Genomic DNA, 24,039 nt, shown 5'->3' on the forward strand with positions numbered 1-24,039 from the left:
TTGACTAGCCTATGGTCGCCTAACGGGAAGTCAAAGAAGGCTCCTAGGGCGGCCACCTGGACCTTAAGGGTACCAGGTTTTAGGCCCATGTCCAGTCCATCCTGAAGGAACTCTAGAATCTTATTAATGTCTGGTTGTTGGAGGTCGTGAATGCTGTGCCCCAACCACCTAGAGAAGGTGTCCCACACCCTGGTGTATATGTTCCTGGTGGACTCTTTGAGACTCTCACATAAGGTGGTGGTCACCCTCCCTGATAGGCCCTGGTTCAGGTATTTTACCCGCACAGCTTCCAGGCCGCTAGTCTGAACTGTCGGGCTTTTGGGCAAATCAGGGGACCCTGTTGTAGGAGGTCGTCTCTCCACGGCAGATGTAGGGGCTCCTGTGTTGATAGAGCGGCCAGGAGCGGGAACCAAGGTCTCTTGGGCCAGAACGGGGCCACCAGGATAACGGAGCCCGGGGACCCCTGGATCTTCTTTAGAACCCGAGGGATCAGGGGGATAGGTGGGAAGGCGTATGTCAGGTCCCATTCCCATGCTTGGGATAGTGCGTCTATTCCCAGGGAGCCCCCGTCTGCCCCCCTGGAAAAGAACCGGGGGCACTTGTTGTTCTCCCGAGAGGCAAACAAGTCCACCTTTGGAGTCCCCCATCTTTCTGTAATCAATTGGAATGCCTCTGGATGTAGTGCCCACTCCCCAGGGTCTATCCTCCTGCGGCTGAGGAAGTCTGCCATGGCATTCTCTGGGCCCCTTACGTGGAACGCTGAAACGGAAGGCATCCGCTGCTCTATCCACCCGAGCACTTTCGCCGCCAGGTCTTGTAGTCGGGGGTTCCGCGTGGATCCCTGGTGGCGAATGAGGGACACAGTTGTTATGTTATCCGAAAATATCTTAATGGGTCTACCCCCGATCTCTGTCTCGAGGTCACGGATGGCCCTCCAGACCGCGCAAAGCTCCTTGTAATTGGAGGATTGAGTGGCCTCTTTCTGGTTCCAGACCCCCTGGACATAGCGACAGCCTAAGTGGGCCCCCCAGCCAGTTGCGCTCGCGTCGGTGAAAATGGATACTGGGGATGCCGGGTCCCAACTTGTGGACCTGGCGAGGTTGGAGATAGATGTCCACCACCCCAAGGAGGACCTTACTTTGTGAGTGAGGGTGACTTCCTGATCCAGGGAAGCTGGTGATTTGTCCCAGTTGCTCAGGATAAAGTCCTGGAGAGTTCTACCATGTAACTGGGCCCACGGGACTACTCCAATACAGGCTGTCATGAGACCGAGGACCCTCATGCCTCTCCTAAGGGATACTTGGGAGGCTAACGAAAGTGCCCGGCTTTCGTCTTGGATCGTTTTTTGCTTTTCTAGCGGGAGGGAAGAGCACTGGTGGTGTGAGTCCAGGATAACCCCTAGGAACTTTTTCCTTTGTTCGGGCTGAAGATTGGATTTGTCGAAGTTAATGATCCAACCTAGCGACTCGAACAGGTGGAGGGTGAGGTTGACCCGGTGCTGGAGTTCCGAGGGTGATCCTGCTATAAGCAGGAAATCGTCGAGGTATGGGACAATTAGTACTTTGTCCGTCCTTAGTGCTGCTACCATCTCCAATACTAGTTTGGAGAATACCCGCGGTGCGGAGGAAATCCCGAACGGCAGGCATGCGAATTGGTAATGCGAGACTGACCCTTCTATCACCAGGGCGAATCGAAGAAACTGTTGGGAGTCAGTGTATGGGAATATGATAATAGGCGTCTTTTAAGTCCACCGTGGCCATGACGCTATCTGGTGTGATTAGGGGGATCGCTGATCTTACTGATTCCATTTTAAATCTTCGGTATGTTATAGATTTATTCAGGTATTTCAGGTTGATTATAACTCTGTAGGCCCCGTTAGGCTTCTTAATAAGAAACAAGGGGGAGTAGCAGCCTTTGAACCGTTCTTCTGCGGGAACCGGGATAATGGCCCCCAGGGATAGTAGGTCCCGTACCCCCGACTGGAGGGCCCGGGCCGACGCGGGTGACTGGCAGGGGGTAACCACGAACCTCCGGGGAGGGGGGACAGAAAGCTCAATTCTATAGCCCTCTGAGACCAGGCGAAGGGCCCAGGGATTGGAGGTTATTTCGTTCCATCTATTGGCGAACCCCCTAAGTCTGCCCCCCACCTGCCGGATCCCGATGGGCGGATTCTCACCCTTTCCGCCTTTGGGGTAAGACCAGCGTCCGGTTTTCCCCTTCCCCCTGTATGTTCTCGGGGGGACAAAGGGAGGAGGGTAGGAGGAGGAAGGCCGCTTGACGGGTCTCTCTGCTGGTAGCCCCTGACTCTTGTCTGAGGCCTTCTCCAGGAGTGTGTCCAGGGAAGGTCCGAAGATGCGATGTCCTTGGAAGGGCAAAGAGCAAAGCCTGTTCTTTGAGGCATTGTCCCCTATCCAGGTTTTTACCCAGACGGCCCTCCTGGCTGTGTTCGAAAGTGCCGCCGACCGGGCCCCGAACCTTACTGACTCCATCGAGGCGTCCGCCAGGAAGCCGGTGGCCTGTTGGAGGAGGGGAAGGCAGTTGGAGATATCTTCCCTCGAACCCCTTTGCGAGACCAGGGTCTGGAGTTGGTCTAGCCAGACCGTCATGGATCTCGCTACCGACGTGGCCGTAATGTTGGTTTTCATGGTGACGGCCGCCGACTCCCAGGCCTTCTTCATTGCCGAATCCACTCGTGAATCCAGTGGGTCCCGCAATTGGGAGATGTCCTCAAAGGGGAGGGCAGCCTTCTTCGAGACCCTGGCGACCGCCAAATCCACCTTCGGGACGGTGTCCAAGAACTCAATGTCTTCCGGGGTGAAGACCATACGCTCTTTAAACTCCTTAGGCAGGAAAAACTTGTGTTCTGCCTGTTTCCACTCGGTCAAGATAAGCTGTTTTAGGATATCATTGACCGGGAATGATGGTTTGGGCTGAGGTATGAGTCCCCGGAACAGGGTATCCTGGAGGGATGGCTGCTGCGGCGTCTGTTCCTCCACCTGCATGGTGTGACGGACCGCTGTTAGTAGCTGCCCCAGATCCGCCGATGCGAAGAAGTACTTCCTCGTGTCTTCCATGGGCGGTATGGATTCTGAGGGGGAATCTTCTAAGAACCCTTCCTCCGAGTCTGATTCTTCTATCCGTGACCGCCTTACCCTTTTCGTGGGGGGCGGAACGGAAAGAGACGAGAGAGAGGCCTCGATCTCCTCGCGGATCATAGCTCGGATGTCCGATATGCCCGAGGGGCCTTCCTCACGAACCACTTTCTCTGTGCAGGCTGCGCATAAGGGTTTGGTGTGTCCCTCGTCCAGTCGCCGCAGGCAGACTGGGCACTTGCGCACGCGCTTCTTGGCCTCTCTGCCCTTTTGTGCTTCTCTGTCCTAAGAGACGGAGACAGCAGAAAAAAGGGGGGGGGGGGGGGGTTTCCAGCACCTGATCCCTTCCTTACCCCTGGTGTGAGCCCCCGGAGGTTTACTCACCAGCGGGCTGCTCTCCGTGTCTTCTCTGGCCGACATCTTTACTTAGGTGCTGACCGAAGACATGTGGGGAATACCTGCTTTTCTCCTCTTTTTTTTTTTTTATTTTCAAATTTGGCGCCTTTTTCCCTCGAGGCCCCGCCCCCCCGTGACGCGGCCGTGCTGACGTCATGCCGCCGCGCCGGACCCGGGGGATACACTCTGCGTCGGGCTCTGAGGAGGGCGCATAGATGTCCGGTCGGATCGAGCGCAACCGTCGGCCCGCGCCGCGCGCTCTCCCCCCCCCCTCGCTGGCATACCTGCTCAGCCGTCTGCCGACAGAGGATCTCTGGAAGCCGGGTCCCGACGTCCAGAGCGGGTGCCTGATCCGGAGGGCGGCTTCCAAGCCCTGCAGGTACCGGGCTGTATCTTCCCAGTGCGACAACCCCACAGGGCAGCGCGCTAGGGAAGGGTTCCCCGCAGGGAACGTGGTGCTGGTCCTTGGGATCCTGCGGGTGAGGGTCCCCACGTAGGGTCTCACCCGCGCAAGCTCTGCCAGCCCGACCAGAGAGTCGTCCCCCCACGGGCGGACAGGCTGCATAGGAATTTTCCTTTCTTCTTTTTCCTTTGCCTCCAGCATCCTGGAGGCTTCCGCTTGGACTGTCCTGTAGGGACAGGAAGACACTGGTGAGCCGGTGGCGGGAGGTGCCTTTTGTATGTTTTTCCGCTTCCTGTCCCAACAGGGGTCCAGTGGACATCCTCCATGTGTATGCTGTCAGGATGACGAGGGGAAATATATAAAAAATAGTCCTATATGTCACAGAAAAAAAAACCGCAGCAAAAATAATTTTGGTAGCTAAAGGAAATAAAATAGAGCAGTAAAACCGCCACATGGGTAAAATCCCTAAAAAGTGTCTGGTCCTTAAGGTACAAAACAGCTTGGTCCTTAAGGGGTTAAGGGTAGCTACACACGACTACAAAAATTAGTCGGAAATCTGCCTGTGGTTTTTGCCACAAATTTATGGTTAATCAGTGCAAAATCCCCAAGTTACACTTGGATATTGCTTCGGATTTCACCGCTCTACACTGAGAGGTGCGAAATCTGCAGTGAAGATCTGCAATAGAATAAGCAGGTCAATTTCCACACAGACATTTTCTACTACAATTAGATGGAATTTGTAAATTCTGCAATAAAACCCTTCCTGAAATGTAATGCAGATAAAATATGAAGGCAAATGCCAACTATGATGATCATTTTCTTAAATGCAATGGATTATTATCTGCAATTTATCCATCATTTCTTTGTCTGTAGTAGTGATAACTAAGGCCCAGGCTATAAGTTACTATCATGAAAGGGCTAAAAAAAAAATTAAAATGCAAGCCTGTACTCCGTAGAAGCTGTGAACTGTGCAGTCGGAATATGGCAATACTGTACCTCTGTGTGACTCCGTACTACACATAGGGGAGAATACCTACATCATACAGGGCCATATGGGAGCACAATATGGAACTGCCATATGGGCTCCATGAAAAATAGATGACACCCACATGTTAAAATGGTCATGTATATTAACAACTAGACTTCACTGCACATGATCCACAGCATTTCTCACTTACAACTGGGAGCAATCTGTTATAATCCAAAAAGGAAAAAATTGTAACTACCGTATGTATAATTGCTATTACTATCCGTGGTAATTTTTCTAGATTGAGACAAAGGGTAAGGATCATTTCACTCTGTGCTCTTTTATTCAGTCTCCATCCCAGCTTTCTGTCTTCTATGCAAACAAAACTGCAAAAGGACAAAAAGCAAAACGGAACTACAGGGTTCAATATGTGAGATAAAGACTATTCTAGTCTCCGTTTCACACAGTTTCTGTCCTTCTCAGTCTTTTAACCCTATCATCCCAAAATAATTTTCTTGTTCCACTAAGGAGCTTTACTATGCGATCATATAATACACTGAAATCATTCTATATTGCAGTGTATTACGCTTGTCATCATTATCTTAATAAGCTCTGCCTCTCACAGGGTCAAACAATAGTACTAAAATAGTAGTAGGCTACTGCTAGGAGGCTCAAATGCCATAGCAACTCATCAGCTATCGCTATCAGTAGATGGCTAATGGGGTGAAGGAAGCAGTCTGTATAACAAAGCCAGCAAATTCTGAGTATACACTCCCAACGACATGTGATGGTACTTGTACTATGTGTTTCAGATGTTGGAAAGGGGTTAAGAAATATATCAGGAATGTTTCCCTCCTGATTTATACAAAAGATCTGTTTCTACTTTTGCTTAAAGAAAAAAGATGTATGGAAGATCAGGTTTGCTGAGCATAGTGTACAGAAAACCGGTACTAGTGCAATATGTCGCCACTGGAACTATGGGTGGAGACATAGATTGGCCGGGCTCAGTTACAGGGAACGGCCAGGTCACAACCCCAGTTGTGGATTAGCTACAGCAGTTCACTACAGCAGAGGTGTCTGCTCCAGGAGCACCTCCAGAACTGTGGGCCCCCGTCACGCACCCCTGCCCCAGTACTGCTGGGCAGGTGGGATGGACGATGGCTTTGGGGAGGGGGAGCAGAGGTCATGTCTTGGTGCAGCAAAACAGCTTGTCAGGGTGAAGGAGGCAGCAGAGCAGAGGCCGGAGGAGCGGCTTCCTTACAAGTTCTGGAGAACAAAGGCCACGAAGAAGGCCAAGACACGGAGACACTGACGGGGAGGATGGCCTGGGAACTCACATATGCACTGTGCTCGTTGCGGGGAGGAAGGACACCCACAGGAAGTGTTTGTGTGATTGTCTGTGCAGGCACCACTCCAGCGGCGGCAGCCAATCCACAGCTGGGGGCGTGACCTGGCCGCTCCCTGTCACTGAGCCCGGACAACCCATGTCTCTACCCATACTTATGGTGGAGACATATTGCACTAGTACCCAGAAAACCTAATGAGTACACAAGTTAGAGATTTGCCAAGGCACATAGAATTCTAACAATGGTGGTCTTACAAGACTTAGCTGGGTTTGATTTGTTGATGATCTGCTTTTCTATTTTCAATCTGTCTAGTAGAGAAATCTTAGAGGAGCACGGTGGCGATTCTGCAGACTCATAATCAGAAAAAGTTGTACTTGAGTTAACATCCTTATCTGCAGATCCAAAAGTTTCAAGTTTTGTCAGGTCACTTGCAAAATCCATCTCCATATCCTCATGTGGCAAACGTCTACTAGCACTATGTTTTTCAATCTGCAAAAAAAAAAAAGACATTGAGGGACAGCAACACATAGATAGTGCAGCAACCTAAACTGATAGCATTCCAAACAAATCAGTTATTTTCAAAAAAACACAATCACCAAGAAACAATGGCGATAAGAAATCATGTAGGCTACAAAAGTGTATTGTATGCTATAAAACACAGGTCAGTATAAGCAATTAAATCTAGTTTTAGTAGAATCTTTATTTGTGCATACAACTCAAATGGGAAGCAATTTGTGAACAATCCAAAAATATTATGCCTTTGAGAAGTTTAAAAAAAGTGAACAATATATAAGCTGAGTGGCAGAGTTTTTCTACAGTCAATGAAACAAAATATTGACAACAGTAAGGGTTCCTGCACACGGGCAAATTTGATTTACTGAATCCAGGTCCGGCGGCTGCCCCCGGATTCCACAGCAAATACTGCCCATGGCCTCCTATGGAGAACCACTGCTTCCTGCACACCAGCGGAAACTAACCGTGATTTCCACTCGCGGTTTTTATGCGATTTTCCGCCTGTGCGGCTTTCATTGAAGTCAATGGAAGCTGTCCCATTCTGCGGCCTTTCCACAATTATCACTGCGGAAAGGCCGCAGGATCCGCGTCATCACCTAGCAACGCCACGGCATGATCTGTACTGCGCATGCGCGTCGGCCGGCACTTCCGCAGTACAGATAAAGAATAATCTGGAAAGGTAAGCAGGATCACCGGCCGGGCACAGGGTTGGATCACGCATGCAGGATCCGACCCTGGCGTGTGCAGGAGGCCTAAAAGATCATATGGTCCATATGGTCTGTCCTTATGTTACTTCCCTTTTCCTCTTAGGATAGATATATTTTTATCCCAGACATGCTTAAATTCACTCACTGGGCAAAAACAGGATTTTTGTTGCTTAACATAAAATCCATTTCTCGACTCCTTCATTGTGGGACACAGCAAGACCTTGGGGTACAGCTGCCGCCATTTGAAAGCGACACCAAGTAGAAAATGTGTTAGTTCCTCCCACCAGCTATGTCCCTCCTGCAGGGACTGAGCTACATTAGTTTGTACATAAGTAGTAGGAGAAACACGAATTAACACATGACAATGTGTTGTGACAACACATCAATTAATACAGACTGTAATAAGAATACAGAAGGTACTGTGTGAGAATCAGAAACAACTGAGGGTCCCTTCTGGAAAGTCAACCACAGCCCATAAAAAATAAAATTATTGGGTCGGTGCTGGGTCCCCAATGAACAAAAAAAGAAATGGATTTTATGGTAACAAAAACCATGTTTTCTCATCTCTGTCAATGGGGACCCAGCAAGACCTTGGGACATTCCAAAGCAATGTGGGCCAAAGAGAAAGTGAGTGCGGTCAGTATGCTGACCCATGTGATCAGGAAGGGATGCAATAAGTAGAAGTTAGAAACAATGCCGAACCTTGGAAGCAGTCTTGTCACCAGCATGACTGAAGCCTTTGTCTCTTGACAAAAAAACTATCCCTCTAATAGAATGGCGTCTACAGAAGAGGGCGACTCTCTTGGCCTTCAAAGGGTACGTTCTGACAAAAACCAGATGAGCTCAGAAAAAAGGAGAACAGTGCACCGCAACATGCAAGAAGATGGGATGACTTTAGAGTGGGAGGGCAGGCCGGGTGGATTACATGTGCAAGTGGCTTCTTGAAAATCATCAAAGCTCAGACCAAGGTCCCAAGAAAACCAGTAGGCCATAAAGATACCTATGACACGAGTCATGCTTTTCAGAAGAGACACTTTTTTAATAAAGCAGAAATATACTTTTTACCAAGGGTCATATCAAAGTTCTTTTTAGAAGATGCCTGATAATCTGAGGGCCAGAACTAAACCTTCAAAAAGGCTTGCAAAAAAAGAAGGCTGAAAGGAGCCTTAATAGCGGTCTACAAATATCTAAAGGGCTGTCACAGTGCAGAGGGATCAGCCCTATTCTCATCTACACAAGGAAAGACTAGAACCAATGGGATGAAACTGAAACGGAGGAGACACAGATTAGATGTTAGAAAGTGAGTGTGATCAATGAGTGGAACAGGTTACCACAGGAGGTGGGGAGTTCTCCTCCAATTGAAGTGTTTAAACAGAGGCTGGAGAAATATCTCTCTGCGATGATTTAGTTAATCCTGCACTGAGCAGGGGTGTTGGACCCGATGACCCTGGAGGTCCCTTCCAACTCTACCATTCTACGATAAATAAATAGGCTATTTAGTTAATGTTGACAGAAATATACATTTCCTCTTCCTAAGGGAGGAATATCAGAGGTTGACTGATACGGATGTGGAATGCCTAACGTGGTTGGTGCGCAATGAAAATAAGGGAGGGCAATCCGTCACCAGGCAAACATACCGACCAGAAAGCCATAAGAATCGTTCATGGCCAAAGGTGCCTTTAGACGGAACGATTATTCAAAAAGCATTCAAACGAGTGAAAGTGATCAATAATCTTTCGATATAAACACAGCCAACAACTGAACGACAAATGAGAGTCGTTCACTTTTCACTCATCGTTCTTTTTTTGCAGGCATAAAAATCATCGTTGGCTTGTACACTTAATGTTCAGTTTAAACAGCGCTAGTTCAGTCTTTCAGATTTGCTTATACTGTAAATGCGAAAACTGAACAATGCTTTTTTGAAAGAGCCAAAGATGTGTCTGTCTGTCTAAACAGGCTGAACGAGAGCGAACAAGCCAACGGTGACGTCACCGGCTCGTTCTAACGAGAATCAACTCATCTGAAAGCACCCTTACCCAGACATGCCTGTTGTAGCCTTGCAGACAGCTCCTTCCTTGGGGGCAAATATTCCAAGAAACTGTATTAGCTTAGGATTGAAGTCAGGTCTTTCTCGGCATGCTGTGCAGCCTTGACTACTGTGCTACAGAAAGTGTTCAAAACCTAAGGCAGATATTCTGACTATAGAAGGAATCAAAGATGGTTGATTAGGACTAGTGCTGAATACCATCGATGTCAAATACATAACATGACAAGCCAGGGCAATCTGCAATCACACAACTGGTCCACCTCTGGAGAGAAGTAAAAAGCATATGCTCAAATATCAGCACAATTGTGTACAGTACAGGGATTAACCGTAACTACTCCCTATGGGAGAGGTTACTGGTGCTGTATGGTGGTTGGTACAATAGAGTAACCCTGTCAGAGATAAGTAGCAGCAATATAACCTGCTTTGCAAATGGAGGAAATGAGCTGTCAGGTAAGTGTCATAGCTGTGTGGTCATGAAGATACTGGTTGACTGACATCTGTGATCATGATATAACCATGTCAAATAGATGTCATATACAGACTGGACATATGGGACTGTTTTCAAAAGTAACAAAACACATCTAAGACAGAGAGTGATATACAATAATGGAAAAAAAGCAGTGAAACAACCTGATGCCTGTCCATTGCCATTATGGTATACAGCTATTTGTACGATGGAAGGTAGCATTGTAGACCATGTCGGATACGGCGTCTCACAGTAACATGGAGATGGTGGATAGAATGTGAGTGCCTGATGCTTGTAACCATGTCCTTTCCAGTCTAGCAGTCATACAGATACTCACTGTATAAAGGCAGAATGTGACTGTTGGTAGCGAACTGGTCCCTGTCTGAGGGCTTCCTATGTCCTTAGGTGCAGGGGACTGTTTAAAGGGGAGATAAAGAGGAAAACATGCTAATGACAGAGACTACTCTGAAACAGGAGATCGGGAAGCTCATGAATGGCTCCTAGGGACACTGCTGAAGGAAGGTGTCAGCACTGAGTCATCTGGGACTCAGGAGCAGTCACAGAGCAAGTCTTCTGAGGGACATTGCTTAGGAAGTCTATCAAGGACAGGAAGATGAAGGACTCTGTTTCAGATACCCAATTCTCTGCTGAAGGCTGCGGTGAGAGCAGTTAACAGGACAGAAGAAAGGACCTGGGGGGTTGGTACAGAACTTGGCAAACTGCCTCTTTGCTTCAGGGGAGGAAATCCTGTGCCTCCCAGTGCGCCAACAGTATTTACCGCCCTTTGGCTTCAACCTGTGTAGGCTAGAGAAGCCAGGACCTAAAGCAAAAGTGCATGCCTACAGGGCAGGTGCTGCTGGCTCTGTAAGGAGCCCTGGAAGGAGGAGGGTGGCAGGAGTGTCTTCCTTTTCCCAGCACAGGTGAGGAGAAGAAGGGAGGCCATGGCAGGGACGTGCCCTAAAGAGTTGGATTAAGAATGAGGAGGATGGGGAATACCAAGGAAGACCTCCTCACCAGATAGCTGCCCAAGACATAAGGAAACGCTAAAAGACCCCAAAAAGGAGGGAAGGATGTGTCTCAAACAGAGGATGGGAGGGAACAAAAGTGTCCTGGACGATGAGTAAGATAGGGGAATTGTCCCAGATGGTGCATGGAATGGAAATGAGAAAAGTGTCCCAGACGGAAGATGGGAGGGAAGTTTCCATATGAAGTTTGGGATACTTTCTAAAATAAGGAGCTTGGCCTGGAAAGTAAGAATCGAGCAGTGTTCCTCCTCAGACTCGCCTCCACTTGGTGAAGAAGTGCTCTGGCCAGGACCTCACTATACTAAGGGGACCAATAGATGGCAAACCACAGAAGAGTTAGGGCTTGTCTGTGCCTCCTTTTCTTCTGGTGGTAGAGCAAGCAACAGAGAGATGAGTGCCACTCTGTTCTCCATCCTCTTGTGGGATAACAGGGTAATCTGGTGCCAGCTCTATATTCCTAACCTAAAAGAGGGAAAGAAAGAAAAACAAAAGATGTAAGAGAAGGCCTGCAGAGCAAGAGGTCTGCCTCCTATGGACACTAAGCTATGTTCTCCACAGGCGTAATTAGCTCCCACATTTGGCAGTTTGGCTGCCTGCATGCTGAGGGGGTGCAGACATCTGCCCTCCTGTATCAGTAAGTATATGGCCGTCTTTAGTGATTTATGGATACTAAGCTAAAAACAATTTAGCTCAGGGCCAGCAAGAGGGAGCATAGCTGGTGGGATGCACAAACACTTGATGTACTTCGTGTCGTCTCCTAGTGGCAGCACCTATACCTTAAAGTCTTGCTATGTCCCCCAATGACACAGACGAGAAAATCATTTTTGTTGCTTGTAGTGTGCTGTTGAACCTTGCTTGTATGGTTTGTCTGAATTCATTTACTGTTGAATTTCCAATCACATCCTTCCATTACTCTGGCTTCTCCAGTGTGCACCAAAAACAAAATGTGAATCCAGTCTTGGGCTTGAAACAAGCAGGTTTTGAGACAGCTTTTCATCAAAAAGAGGTGGAAGCCTTTTCTCCCCATTCATATCTTTTCTGCTTTTGGCAAAAAAAAGGCACTAAAATCTGAACTCGTGACTCTGAATAAAGTGTGATGCAAGACTTTTAGCAATCACAACATTTGGACAATTTAGTGAGCACTATAGCACTAGCTAAAAGCTTACAACCCCTAGAAATACCGTGAATAAAGAACTTTAGTAATCACACTTTAGCATTTAGTGTTGCATTAGCGATTGCAATTGGGCAAGTGAGAGTAGACTGCAAGGATTAGGTGTGTTGGATTTTCATCCTATGTTCCCACAAAAGGAAAAGATTGTCTAGCAGGGGGCTTATTCTTCTCTCGCCACTGAAAGAGGTAGAGAGCTGTGGCTTCCATGAGGTCATGTGTTGCAAACCAACAGAGCATGATCAGCTTCTCACAGGTCTTGCATGTCAGAGATGGTCCAGAGGTTACCAATGGGAGAGTGTTCTAAAGTGATTGGGATTAAATGGTCGCAGGGCAAAACTATTAACCCAATTTAGCTCTAGGGTCGCAATGGAAATGTCACTTGTCTGGAAAAAAACTATTTGACTATTCATATTAAAACAGATTTCCTGTTGTAAACTATACATGGCCTAACCATAGGTCATCAATAGTAGATTGTCGAAAGGTCTGCAGCACGGGACTCTCACTAATAAGCTATTCTCTGGGCTGGTATGTTTGCTTCCTGCAGAAATCAACTCAGTGTACGACAGCCCTGTTCCCACTGCGGTGACCAGGCTTGGTGCTGCAGACATTGAAGTAAATGGCAACTTTGCCCACAATACCAGCGGTGGGAACAGAGCTGTCTGCTTTCTGCAGAAATCAGCCTAGTGCATGATTGCACTGGCCCGGAGAATAGCTGGTCAGTTGGAAAGGATGGGGGGGGGGGGGGGGGTGCTCAGAGAGCAGACACCCACACATCTACTATTGATGACCTACTCTGAGAATAGACCATCAATACAACTGGATAACCCCTTTAAACACATCTTTATTCCCTGCTTCAGTATTCTGCATTAGTTATTGAAAAAAGGCTATCATGTAATAAAAGTTCTTGTAAGAATATCCTAAAATAAGCCCCCCCCCCTGGTTCTGAATAAGCCCCCTTTCTGAAATCACATCTTGATAATAGCTGACTAATGTATTCTCTTACACAGCCATTTCCTTTGTTTGTAAAAGGCTAAAGCAAACAACTTTTAGCTTAACTGGAGTGACTTCATGCAAACGTTTATCTGGAGCTGGAGAGTCACATTCATCAAATACAGCCATATGCATCCAGTACCCACAAAGCCAGATGTTTCCGAAGCAGGGCCTTTTTAAGCAGTATGACAGCACTAAATAACTGTAAAATAAATGGGGAAGTAACGGCTATATCTCAATTGCACAATGAATTGCATTCCATGATAAATACACTAAATATAGTATTTCTAAATGCTTAGGGAAGCATGAATTCAGATTGGCAGAGCAGCATGTTAGACTCTGCTTAACTTGGGAATGTAGTCCGCATAAGTTAGGTGATCTCTATTCTCTCTCATAGAAAAGTGTCAGTTGTCAGTCTTTGGGTAGTTCACACATGGTGATAAGTTGTAGAGCGGGCAATGATGACAAAGAAAAATTCTAATCCAAAACAAAATGTAAGTATTGAAAACAGAGCCTCTTGTTTCAGCAAACTCTCTATAGATCAATAGTGGAAGAAAATAAAAAGATTTGTTATATATTTCATTAGAGAAAATGCCTCCCCTCCATCTACCATGCTCTTCTCCTCATCATCGACTCTGAAATACAGCTTAAATCTGTCTGAAACAAATCAGCTCACTGAGGAATCAGGTTACATACTGCCTATAGAAAATCTATAGAGAGGAAAGGCGGGAAAGGGACGCAGCAGCTACACTGAAAGACCGGCTGCACACAAACAGATGTTTGCAGCAGCGTCCGCACAGAGGATCCGCAGCAAATACCGTTCTAAGCATGCTAAGATCGCTTTTTCCTTCATACTCATGGAAACGAACTACAATTTCCACGAGCAGCGGAAAAATCACACCATGCTCTATTTTTGTGCGGATGACTTTCATTGAAGTCAATGGAAACTGTCCGACCAGAAGCCCATCCGCAATTGATATTGTGGATAGGCCACGGGTACCCACTTCATCGCTCAGTGACGGTGCTCAAGAAACAAACATTCAAAAAAATAAAATCTGTACTGCGCATGACCAACGGCGAGTGTCCGCGGTCAGTCGAAGTACAGAAGAAACAGGAACTCGATCTTTTAGGATGTGAGATTAGCGTGAATTCAGAAGCATCAAGTTCTATGTGTACTAAATATTAACCTCTTAGTGACGGAGCTTTTTTGCTTTTTTCCATTTTTGTTTTTTCCTACTCCCTTTAAAAAAATCGTAGCTCCTTACTTTATCCATCGACGTCTCTGTATGAGGGCTTGTTTTTTGCGGGACGAGTTGTATTTTTCAATGGCACTATTTATTGTACCATATAATGTACTGAAAAACTTTTTAAAAATTCTAAGTGGAGAGAAATGGAAAAAAAACGACATTCCACCATCTTTCAGTGCGTCCTGTTTCTACGGCGCACAAACTGCAACAAAAACGACCTGATATTTTTATTCTATGGGTCAGTACTAGAGATGAGCGAACGTGTTCTTCCGAGCTTGATATTCGTGCGAATATTAGGGTGTTCGGGATGTTCGTTATTCGTAACGAACACCATGCGGTGTTCTGGTTATTTTCACTTCCTTCCCTGAGACGTTAGCGCGCTTTTCTGGCCAATTGAAAGACAGGGAAGGCATTACAACTTCCCCCTGTGACGTTCAAGCCCTATACCACCCCCCTGCTGTGAGTGGTTGGGAAGATCAGGTGTCACCCGAACATAAAAGTCGGCCCCTCCCGCGGTTCGCCTCAGATGCGGTGTGAGTTAGATGAGGGACAGTGCTGTTTGTACCGGAGCTGCTGTAGGGAAAGAATTGGTAGTTAGTGTAGGCTTCAAGACCCCCCAAAGGTCCTTATCAGGGCCACTGATAGCTGTGTGTTGGCTGCTGTTAGCAGTGGCAATTTTTTTCCCCTCAAAATCGCCTCTGCAGACCGTTGCACCTGGCATTAGGGACAGAAGTGCTGCATAGGCAGGGAGAGTGTTAGGAGTGAGTGTAGCCTTCAAGAACCTCAACGGTCCTTTCTAGGGCCATATTTATCCGTGTGCAGTACTGTCCAGGCTGCTGTTAGCTGTGCTGCATTTTTTTTTGCTTCTCAAAATCGCCTCTGCAGACCATTGCACCCTCCATTGATACTGCAGGGAAAGAATTGTATAGGCAGGACGACAACACAGTTGTTATTCATTGAATATACGCAGTGCTGCCTTTTGGTGCCAAAAAACGGAAAATAATTAAATTTGTCCTGCCTCTGTCCGGCCTAACGCCGGTGGACACGTGTGAGCTGCGTCTGCAACCTGTAAAAATCATACGCACCCAGCTACGCTTTACTGCTGGCTTCGCCATTTGCTTTCCTTAATTGGGAAAAAAATACCTGCTCTGCCAGAGTTATAATAACTCTGCTACCCTCACGTTCTGTGACACATAAGCAGGGACACAGCACAGTTATTAAACTTCTCATGTTCATTGAATATACGCAGTGCTGCCTTTTGGTGGAAAAAAACTGAAAACAAATCTATTTGTCCAGCCTCTGTCCGTCCTAAGGGCTGTGGACACGTGTGAGCTGCGTGAACAACATTGCTAAATCAGACGCACCCAGCTATGCTTTACTGCTGGCTTCGCCATTTGCTTTCCTTAATTGGGAAAAAAATACCTGCTCTGCCAGAGTTATAATAACTCTGCTACCCTCACGTTCTGTGACACATTAGCAGGGACACAGCACAGTTATTAAACTTAGATTATTCATTCACTAGAGGCAGTGGGGCCTTTCGTTTTCCAAAAAGGGCAAAAATTATATTTGGCCTGCAGTCTTGCGCCAATTTATTTCCTGCCTGTGAAATCAAATCACTGGTAATACAGCATGCTGAGGGGTAGGGGTAGGCCTAGAGGACGTGGACGCGGCCGAGGACGCGGAGGGCCAAGTCAGGGTGTGGGCACAGCCCGAGCTCCTGATCCCGGTGTGTCGCAGCCGACTGCTGCGCGATTAGGAGAGAGGCACGTTTCTGGCGTCCCCACATTCATCGCCCAATTAATGGGTCCACGCGGGAGACGGTTATTAGAAAATGAGCAGTGTGAGCAGGTCCTGTCCTGGATGGCAGAAAGTGCTTCGAGCAACCTATCGTCTACCCGCAGTTCTGCGCCGTCCACTGCTGCCAATCCGAATCCTCTGTCTGCTGCTCCTCCTTCCTCCCAGCCTCCTCACTCCACTACAATAACACCTGCTCAGGAGCGGGAACACTCCCAGGAACTGTTCTCGGGCCCCTGCTTAGATTGGGCAGCAGCGGTTCCTCTCCCACCAGAGGAGTTTATCGTCACTGATGCCCAACCATTCGAAAGTTCCCGGGGTCCGGGGGAAGAGGCTGGGGACTTCCGCCAACTGTCTCAACAACTTTCTGTGGGTGAGGAGGACGATGACGATCAGACACAGTTGTCTTGCAGTGAGGTAGTAGTAAGGGCAGTAAGTCCGAGGGAGCAGCGCACAGAGGATTCGGAGGAAGAGCAGCAGGACGATGAGGTGACTGACCCCACCTGGTGTGCAACGCTTACTCAGGAGGACAGGTCTTCAGAGGGGGAGTCAAGGGCATCAGCAGGGCAGGTTGCAAGAGGCAGTGCGGTGGCCAGGGGTAGAGGCAGGGCCAGACCGAATAATCCACCAAGTGTTTCCCAAAGCGCCCCCTCGCGCCATGCCACCCTGCAGAGGCCGAGGTGCTCTAAGGTCTGGCAGTTTTTCACAGAGACGCCTGACGACCGACGAACAGTGGTGTGCAACCTTTGTCGCGCAAAGCTCAGCCGGGGAGCCAACACCAACAGCCTCACTACCACCACCATGCGCAGACATATGATGGCCAAGCACCCCGCAAGGTGGGACGAAGGCCGTTCAGCGCCTCCGGTTTGCACCCCTGCCTCTCCCCCTGTGCTCCAACCTGCCACTGAGATGCAACCCCCCTCTCAGGACACAGGCACTACCGTCTCCTGGCCTGCACCCACACCCTCACCTCCGCTGTCCTCGGCCCCATCCAGCAGTGTAGTTCAGCGCACCGTCCAGCCGTCGCTTGCGCAACTGTTGGAGCGCAAGCGCAAGTACGCCGCCACGCACCCGCACGCTCAAACGTTAACCGTCCGCATAGCAAAATTCATCAGCCTTGAGATGCTGCCGTATAGGGTTGTGGAAACGGAGTCCTTCAAAAGTATCATGGAGGCGGCGGCCCCGCGCTACTCAGTTCCCAGTCGCCACTACTTTTCCCGATGTGCCGTCCCAGCCCTGCACGACCACGTCTCCCGCAACATTGTACGCGCCCTCACCAACGCGGTTACTGCCACGGTCCACTTAACTACGGACACGTGGACAAGCACAGGCGGGCAGGGCCACTACATCCCCCTGACGGCACATTGGGTGAATTTAGTGGAGGCTGGGACAGAGTCAGAGCCTGGGACAGCTCACGTCCTACCCACCCCCAGAATTGCGGGCCCCAGCTCGGTGCTGGTATCTGCGGAGGTGTATGCTTCCTCCACTAAAGCACCCTCCTCCTCCTCCTCCTCTGTCTCGCAATCAAGATGTGTTAGCAGCAGCATGTCGCCAGCAGTCGGTGTCGCGCGGTGTGGCAGCACAGCGGTGGGCAAGCGTCAGCAGGCCGTGCTGAAACTACTCAGCTTAGGCGATAAGAGGCACACGGCCCACGAACTGCTGCAGGGTCTGACACAGCAGACCGACCGCTGGCTTGCGCCGCTGAGCCTCCAACCGGGCATGGTCGTGTGTGACAACGGCCGTAACCTGGTGGCGGCTCTGCAGCTCGGCAGCCTCACGCACGTGCCATGCCTGGCCCACGTCTTTAATTTGGTGGTTCAGCGGTTTCTGAAAAGCTACCCACGCTTGTCAGACCTGCTCGTAAAGGCGCACCGGCTCTGCGCACATTTCCGCAAGTCCCACACGGACGCTGCCACCCTGCGCACCCTGCAACATCACTTTAAGCTGCCAGTGCACCGACTGCTGTGCGACGTGCCCACACGGTGGAACTCTACGCTCCACATGTTGGCCAGGCTCTATGAACAACGTAGAGCTATAGTCGAATACCAACTCCAACATGGGCGGCGCAGTGGGAGTCAGCCTCCTCAATTCCTTTCAGAAGAGTGGGCCTGGTTGGCAGACATCTGCCATGTCCTTGGTAATTTTGAGGAGTCTACCCAGGTGGTGAGCGGCAATGCTACAATCATTAGCGTCACCATTCCTCTGCTATGCATCTTGAGAAATTCCCTGCAAACCATAAAGGCAGCTGCTTTGCGCTCGGAAACGGGGGCGGGGGAAGACAGTATGCCGCTGGATAGTCAGGGCACCCTCCTGTCTATTTCTCAGCGCGTACAGGAGGAGGAGGAGGAGCATGAGGAGGATGAGGAGGAGGGGGAAGAGACAGCTTGGCCCGCTGCTGACGGTACACCGGCTGATTGCCTGTCATCCTTTCAGCGTGTATGGCCTGAGGAGGAGGATCCTGAAAGTGATCTTCCTAGTGAAGACAGCCATGTGTTGCGTACAGGTACCCTGGCACACATGGCTGACTTCATGTTAGGATGCCTTTCTCGTGACCCTCGCGTTGCACGCATTCTGGCCACGACGGATTACTGGGTGTACACACTGCTCGATCCACGGTATAAGGAGAACCTGCCCACTCTGATTCCCGAAGAGGAAAGGGGTTCGAGAGTGTTGCTATACCACAGGACCCTTGCGGACAAGCTGATGGTAAAATTCCCAGCCGACAGCGCTAGTGGCAGAAGGCGCAGTACCGAGGGCAAGGTAGCAGGGGATGTGCGTAGATCGAGCAGCATGTACATCCCAGGCAGTGCAACAGTCTTTAAGGGCCTGGCCAGCTTTATGGCTCCCCACCAAGACTGTGTCACCGCTCCCCAGTCACGGCTGAGTCGGCGGGAGCACTGTAAAAGGATGGTGAGGGAGTACGTAGCCGATCGCACGACCATCCTTGGTGACGCCTCTGCCCCCTACAACTACTGGGTGTCGAAGCTGGACACGTGGCCTGAACTCGCGCTGTATGCCCTGGAGGTGCTTGCTTGTCCTGCGGCTAGCGTCTTGTCGGAGAGGGTGTTTAGTGCGGCTGGGGGAATCATCACAGATAAGCGTAGCCGCTTGTCAACCGACAGTGCCGACAGGCTAACACTCATCAAGATGAACAAAGGCTGGATTTCCCCAGACTTCTGTTCTCCACCAGCGGACAGCAGCGATACGTAAGCAATACGTAGGCTGCACCCGCGGATGGAAGCTACGTTCTCTCTCACCATCCAAAACGGGGACATTTCTGCTTCATCAATCTGTGTCTAATATTCCTCCTCCTCCTGCTCCTCCTCCTGAAACCTCACGTAATCACGCTGAACGGGCAATTTTTCTTAGGGCCACAAGGCTCACTCAAATAATTTTTCAGAACAATTTTTATAAGTTTCAATGCGCTTAAAAGCATTGGAACTTTAACTTGAACCAATTTTTCGTTACACTGGGCTGCCTCCAGGCCTAGTTACCAATTAAGCCACATTAACCAAAGCGATTAATGGGTTTCACCTGCCCTCTTGGCTGGCCATGGCCAATTTTTGGGATGTACATTAGTACTGTTGATACAGCAATTTTTGTGGGCCCTCGCCTACAGTGTAATCAAATTAATTTTTAGCCCACCTGCATTACAGCTGACGTTACCTCAGCTGTGTTGGGCAATGCAATGGGATATTTTTATGTACCGCCGGTGGGTTCCAGGGAGCCACCCATGCTGTAGGTGCACACTGAGTTTTTAATACATCTGTACACTTCTAAAGAACCCGTCTGACTGGGGCATGCAGTGTGGGCCGAAGCCCACCTGTATTACGCACGACATTACTACCTCAGCTGTGTTGGGCAATGCAATGGGATATTTCTATGTACCGCCGGTGGCTTCCTGGCACCCACCCAGGCAGTGGGTCCACAGGGAGTTTAACCTACATGTGTCCACTTGTAAAGAACCCCAGTCTGACTGGGGCATGCAGTGTGGGCCGAAGCCCACCTGCATTAAGCACGACATTACTACCTCAGCTGTGTTGGGCAATGCAATGGGATATTTTTATGTACCGCCGGTGGGTTCATGGGAGCCACCCATGCTGTAGGTGCACACGGAGTTTTTAATACATCTGTACACTTCTAAAGAACCCCAGTCTGACTGGGGCATGCAGTGTGGGCCGAAGCCCACCTGTATTACGCACGACATTACTACCTCAGCTGTGTTGGGCAATGCAATGGGATATTTCTATGTACCGCCGGTGGCTTCCTGGCACCCACCCAGGCAGTGGGTCCACAGGGAGTTTAACCTACATGTGTCCACTTGTAAAGAACCCCAGTCTGACTGGGGCATGCAGTGTGGGCCGAAGCCCACCTGTATTACGCACGACATAACTACCTCAGCTGTGTTGGGCAATGCAATGGGATATTTCTATGTACCGCCGGTGGCTTCCTGGCACCCACCCATGCTGTGGGTCCACAGGGAATTATAAATGCATCTGTTTCCACTTATAAAGAAACCCAGTCTGACTGGGGCATGCAGTGTGGGCCGAAACCCACCTGCATTAACCCTTTCCAGTCCACTGTGTGACCTGTGAAGACATTAGGGTTTAAGGCTGTACAGCTCCGTTGTTGGTAGACGTCCGTCGGGGTTCTCTTACTGTATATTGCCAGCCTCTCTGCTGTCGGAGCCTATCCTACGTGTCAGCTCATGCAGTACTGGCTTTAGCCAGCATATAGCGCCGTTGTATAACGGCAGAAAAAGAGTAAGCCCCCTAGGAAAACCATATACAAATTGGATTGGAAAGGGTTAAGCACAACATTACTACCTCAGCTGTGTTGGGCAATGCAATGGGATATTTCTATGTACCGCCGGTGGCTTCCTGGCACCCACCCATGCTGTAGGTGCACACGGAGTTTTTACTACATCTGTACACTTAGAAAGAACCCCAGTCAGACTGGGGCATGCAGTGTGGGCCGAAGCCCACCTGCATTAAGCACGACATTACTACCTCAGCTGTGTTGGGCAATGCAATGGGATATTTCTGTGTACCGCCGGTGGGTTCCAGGGAGCCACCCATGCTGTGGGTCGACAGGGACTTCACAATAGGGAGTTGTACCTGCCTGTGTCTATGAATTAAAAAGCCCGGTCTGACTGGGGCATGCAGACACCTTGACAGAATGAATAGTGTGTGGCACATAGGTTCCCCATTGCTATGCCCACGTGTGCAGCTCCTGATGGCGGTGGCACAGGATTCTATTTCTCATTGCTTCTGTACAGCATTGTGGGCTATCGCTCCGCCACTTTTAAAGAGGGTCGCTGCCTAGCCGTGCCAACCTCTGCAGTGTGTGCTTGCGGTCCCTCGTCATGGCAGACGCAATTCTAAATAGACATGAGCGTGGTGTGGCATGAGGGCAGCTGAAGGCTGCGCAGGGACACTTTGGTGTGCGCTGTGGGGGGGGAGGGGGGGCGGTTGGGCAGCATGTAACCCAGGAGAAGTGTCAGTGGAGTGTCATGCAGGCAGTGATTGTGCTTTGTTGGAGGTAGTGTGGTGCTTAGCAAAGGTATGCCATGCTAATGAGGGCTTTTCAGAAGTAAAAGTTGTTGGGAGGGGGGGGGGGGGGGGGGCCCACTCTTGCCGGTATTGTGGCTTAATAGTGGGACCTGGGAACTTGAGATGCAGCCCAACATGTAGCCCCTCGCCTGCCCTATCCGTTTCTGTGTCATTCCCATCACTTTGTTGAATTGCCCAGATTTTCACACATGAAAACCTTAGCGAGCATCGGCGAAATACAAAAATGCTCTGGTCGCCCATTGACTTCAATGGGGTTCGTTGTTCGAAACGAACCCTCGAGCATCGCGGGAAGTTCGTTCCGAATAACGAACACCCGAACATTTTGGTGTTCGCTCATCTCTAGTCAGTACGATTACTACGATACCAAACTTATATAGTATTTTTTTGCTGTAGTACTTGTATTTTTTTTTTTTAAGATATTTAATTTTTTTCAATTATTTTCTGCGGTCATTTTGTGCACGCAATACCTTTTTTTTTTTTTTTTTTCCGTCGACGTAGTTGAGCAAGGACTCATTTTTTGTGGGATGTCCTGTAGTTTCCGATAGTATCAATTTGGAATACATACGACTTTTTGATCGCTTTTTACTGCGTTTTTTCTGGGAGACAGGGTAACTAAAAAAGTGTATTTCTGGCATTCTTCATTTTTTTTTTTCGTACGACTTTCACCGTGCAGGAAAAATAATGCGCTACTTTGATAGATCGGACTTTTATGGACGCGGCGATATCAAATACATATTTTTATTTTATGATTTAGATTTTTTAATAGATATGGCAAAAGGGGGGTGATTTAAACTTTTATAACTTTTTTTTTTAACAATTAAAAAAACTTTATTGATTTTTTTTTTTACTTTGAAGTCCCCCTAGGGGACTTTACCATGCGATGCTTTGATCGCTCCTACAGTATGACGTAATAGCATTACGTCATACTGCTTTTTGACAGGCAGTTTATCAAGCCACCCTGTATGGATGGCTTGATAGGCAGTCTGTTAAGGCAGCCCTGGGGCCATTCATTAGGCCCCCGGCTGCCATGACACCTGCACGGCTCCCCCGATCTCACCGTGGGGAAGGGGGGGGGGGGCGCCGTGTGGGACGCCCAAACAGCGTTCGGGGGATTTAAATGCCGCTTTCAGAATTGACAGCGGCATTTAAAGTGTTAATAGCCGCGATCGGCCGAACGCGGCTATTGCCCGCGGGTGTCAACTGTAATAAACAGCTGACGCCCTCGCTGTATGGAGGGAGATAGCGCCGCTACCTCCCTCCATACACGTCCTGCAACAGCAGGACGTAGTTTTATGATAGCCCCGTCACTAAGGGGTTAAATTAAAAATAGTATTGGCTCATCACATAGTTATGGTGGTGAATGTGAAATATGTGCCAGCATTAATATGAATAAACTTGTCCATTCCAATATATATGCACCCAAAATATACTCACGTGGGAAGCCGCACTGTCTCTGTCCAGAAACAGACATTTCACAGGAATCACAGAATTTTTCACCATGAACTTGTCCAAAACCACCTCATGAAACACTTGGCTTCTCTCTCTTGTGCTCAGCTCTTTCTTGATAAGAGGGGAATCCACGTACACTACTTTACATTGCTTACCACCTGGTAAGAGAGGCAGCAAAAAAGTTACATCAATGCTATTTATGTTTCCATAACTAGGTGGATATGATATATTGGAGGAAAAAGTGTCTGATATGCCCCCCCCAAAAAACAATGTCAAAAGAAGAAAAAAAATGACAAAGAGCCTGTCAACAACAACCCAATTTTGTTTGGTTGGGGTGCAATTAAACTGTATTTTAAATATTAACCCTTTCCAATCCAATTTTGGATTCAGGGTTTCCTAGGGGGCTTCCTCTTTCTGCCATTATAAAATGGCAACATCTGCTGGCTAGAGGCAGTACTGCAGTATGGGACATGCTGGAGAGGCCCCCCGACAACAGAGCGGCCAGTAATATACAGTAAGAAAACCCTGCTGGATGTCTTCCGACATTGGAGCTGTACAGCCTTCAATCAGAATGTCTTCAGACGTCAGACAGTGGATTGGAAAGGGTTAAACTCTGCTGTTTCAATGATGTTAGAAGAAATTGCCAGTAAATAAACTGTAAGCCAGAAATGAGTAACCTGCGCAGACACATGGCACCTGCAGAGGGGCATACTTGCAAGTATGGACGGGAAGAGACCCCCATGAGCCTTTGCCACTTGGGTTACAGGTACGTCAGCAAAGACATGAGTACTTGTGGCCATCCTTCCAGGTGTATGTACTCTGTATGCACCAATGTTCTTCAGTCTACAGAGGC

General features: G+C 48.8%; 1 protein-coding gene across 2 annotated transcripts in view; it reads right to left on the reverse strand.

The window, feature by feature from the left end:
* The window catches only part of ICE2 (interactor of little elongation complex ELL subunit 2), a 111,707-nt gene that overhangs the window by 47,891 nt on the left and 39,777 nt on the right, over positions 1 to 24,039 (reverse strand). For both annotated transcript variants that reach the window (XM_066592395.1, XM_066592396.1), the window contains 2 exons: positions 23,172 to 23,344; positions 6,459 to 6,693 (listed from right to left, as the gene is read on the reverse strand). In XM_066592395.1, coding sequence (XP_066448492.1) covers positions 6,459 to 6,693; positions 23,172 to 23,344 — 408 coding nt within the window. The remainder of the gene's footprint in view (positions 1 to 6,458; positions 6,694 to 23,171; positions 23,345 to 24,039) is intronic.

The sequence above is a fragment of the Eleutherodactylus coqui genome, chromosome 2 (genome assembly GCF_035609145.1).
Source record: "Eleutherodactylus coqui strain aEleCoq1 chromosome 2, aEleCoq1.hap1, whole genome shotgun sequence".
NCBI classification, from domain to species: Eukaryota; Metazoa; Chordata; class Amphibia; order Anura; family Eleutherodactylidae; genus Eleutherodactylus; species Eleutherodactylus coqui.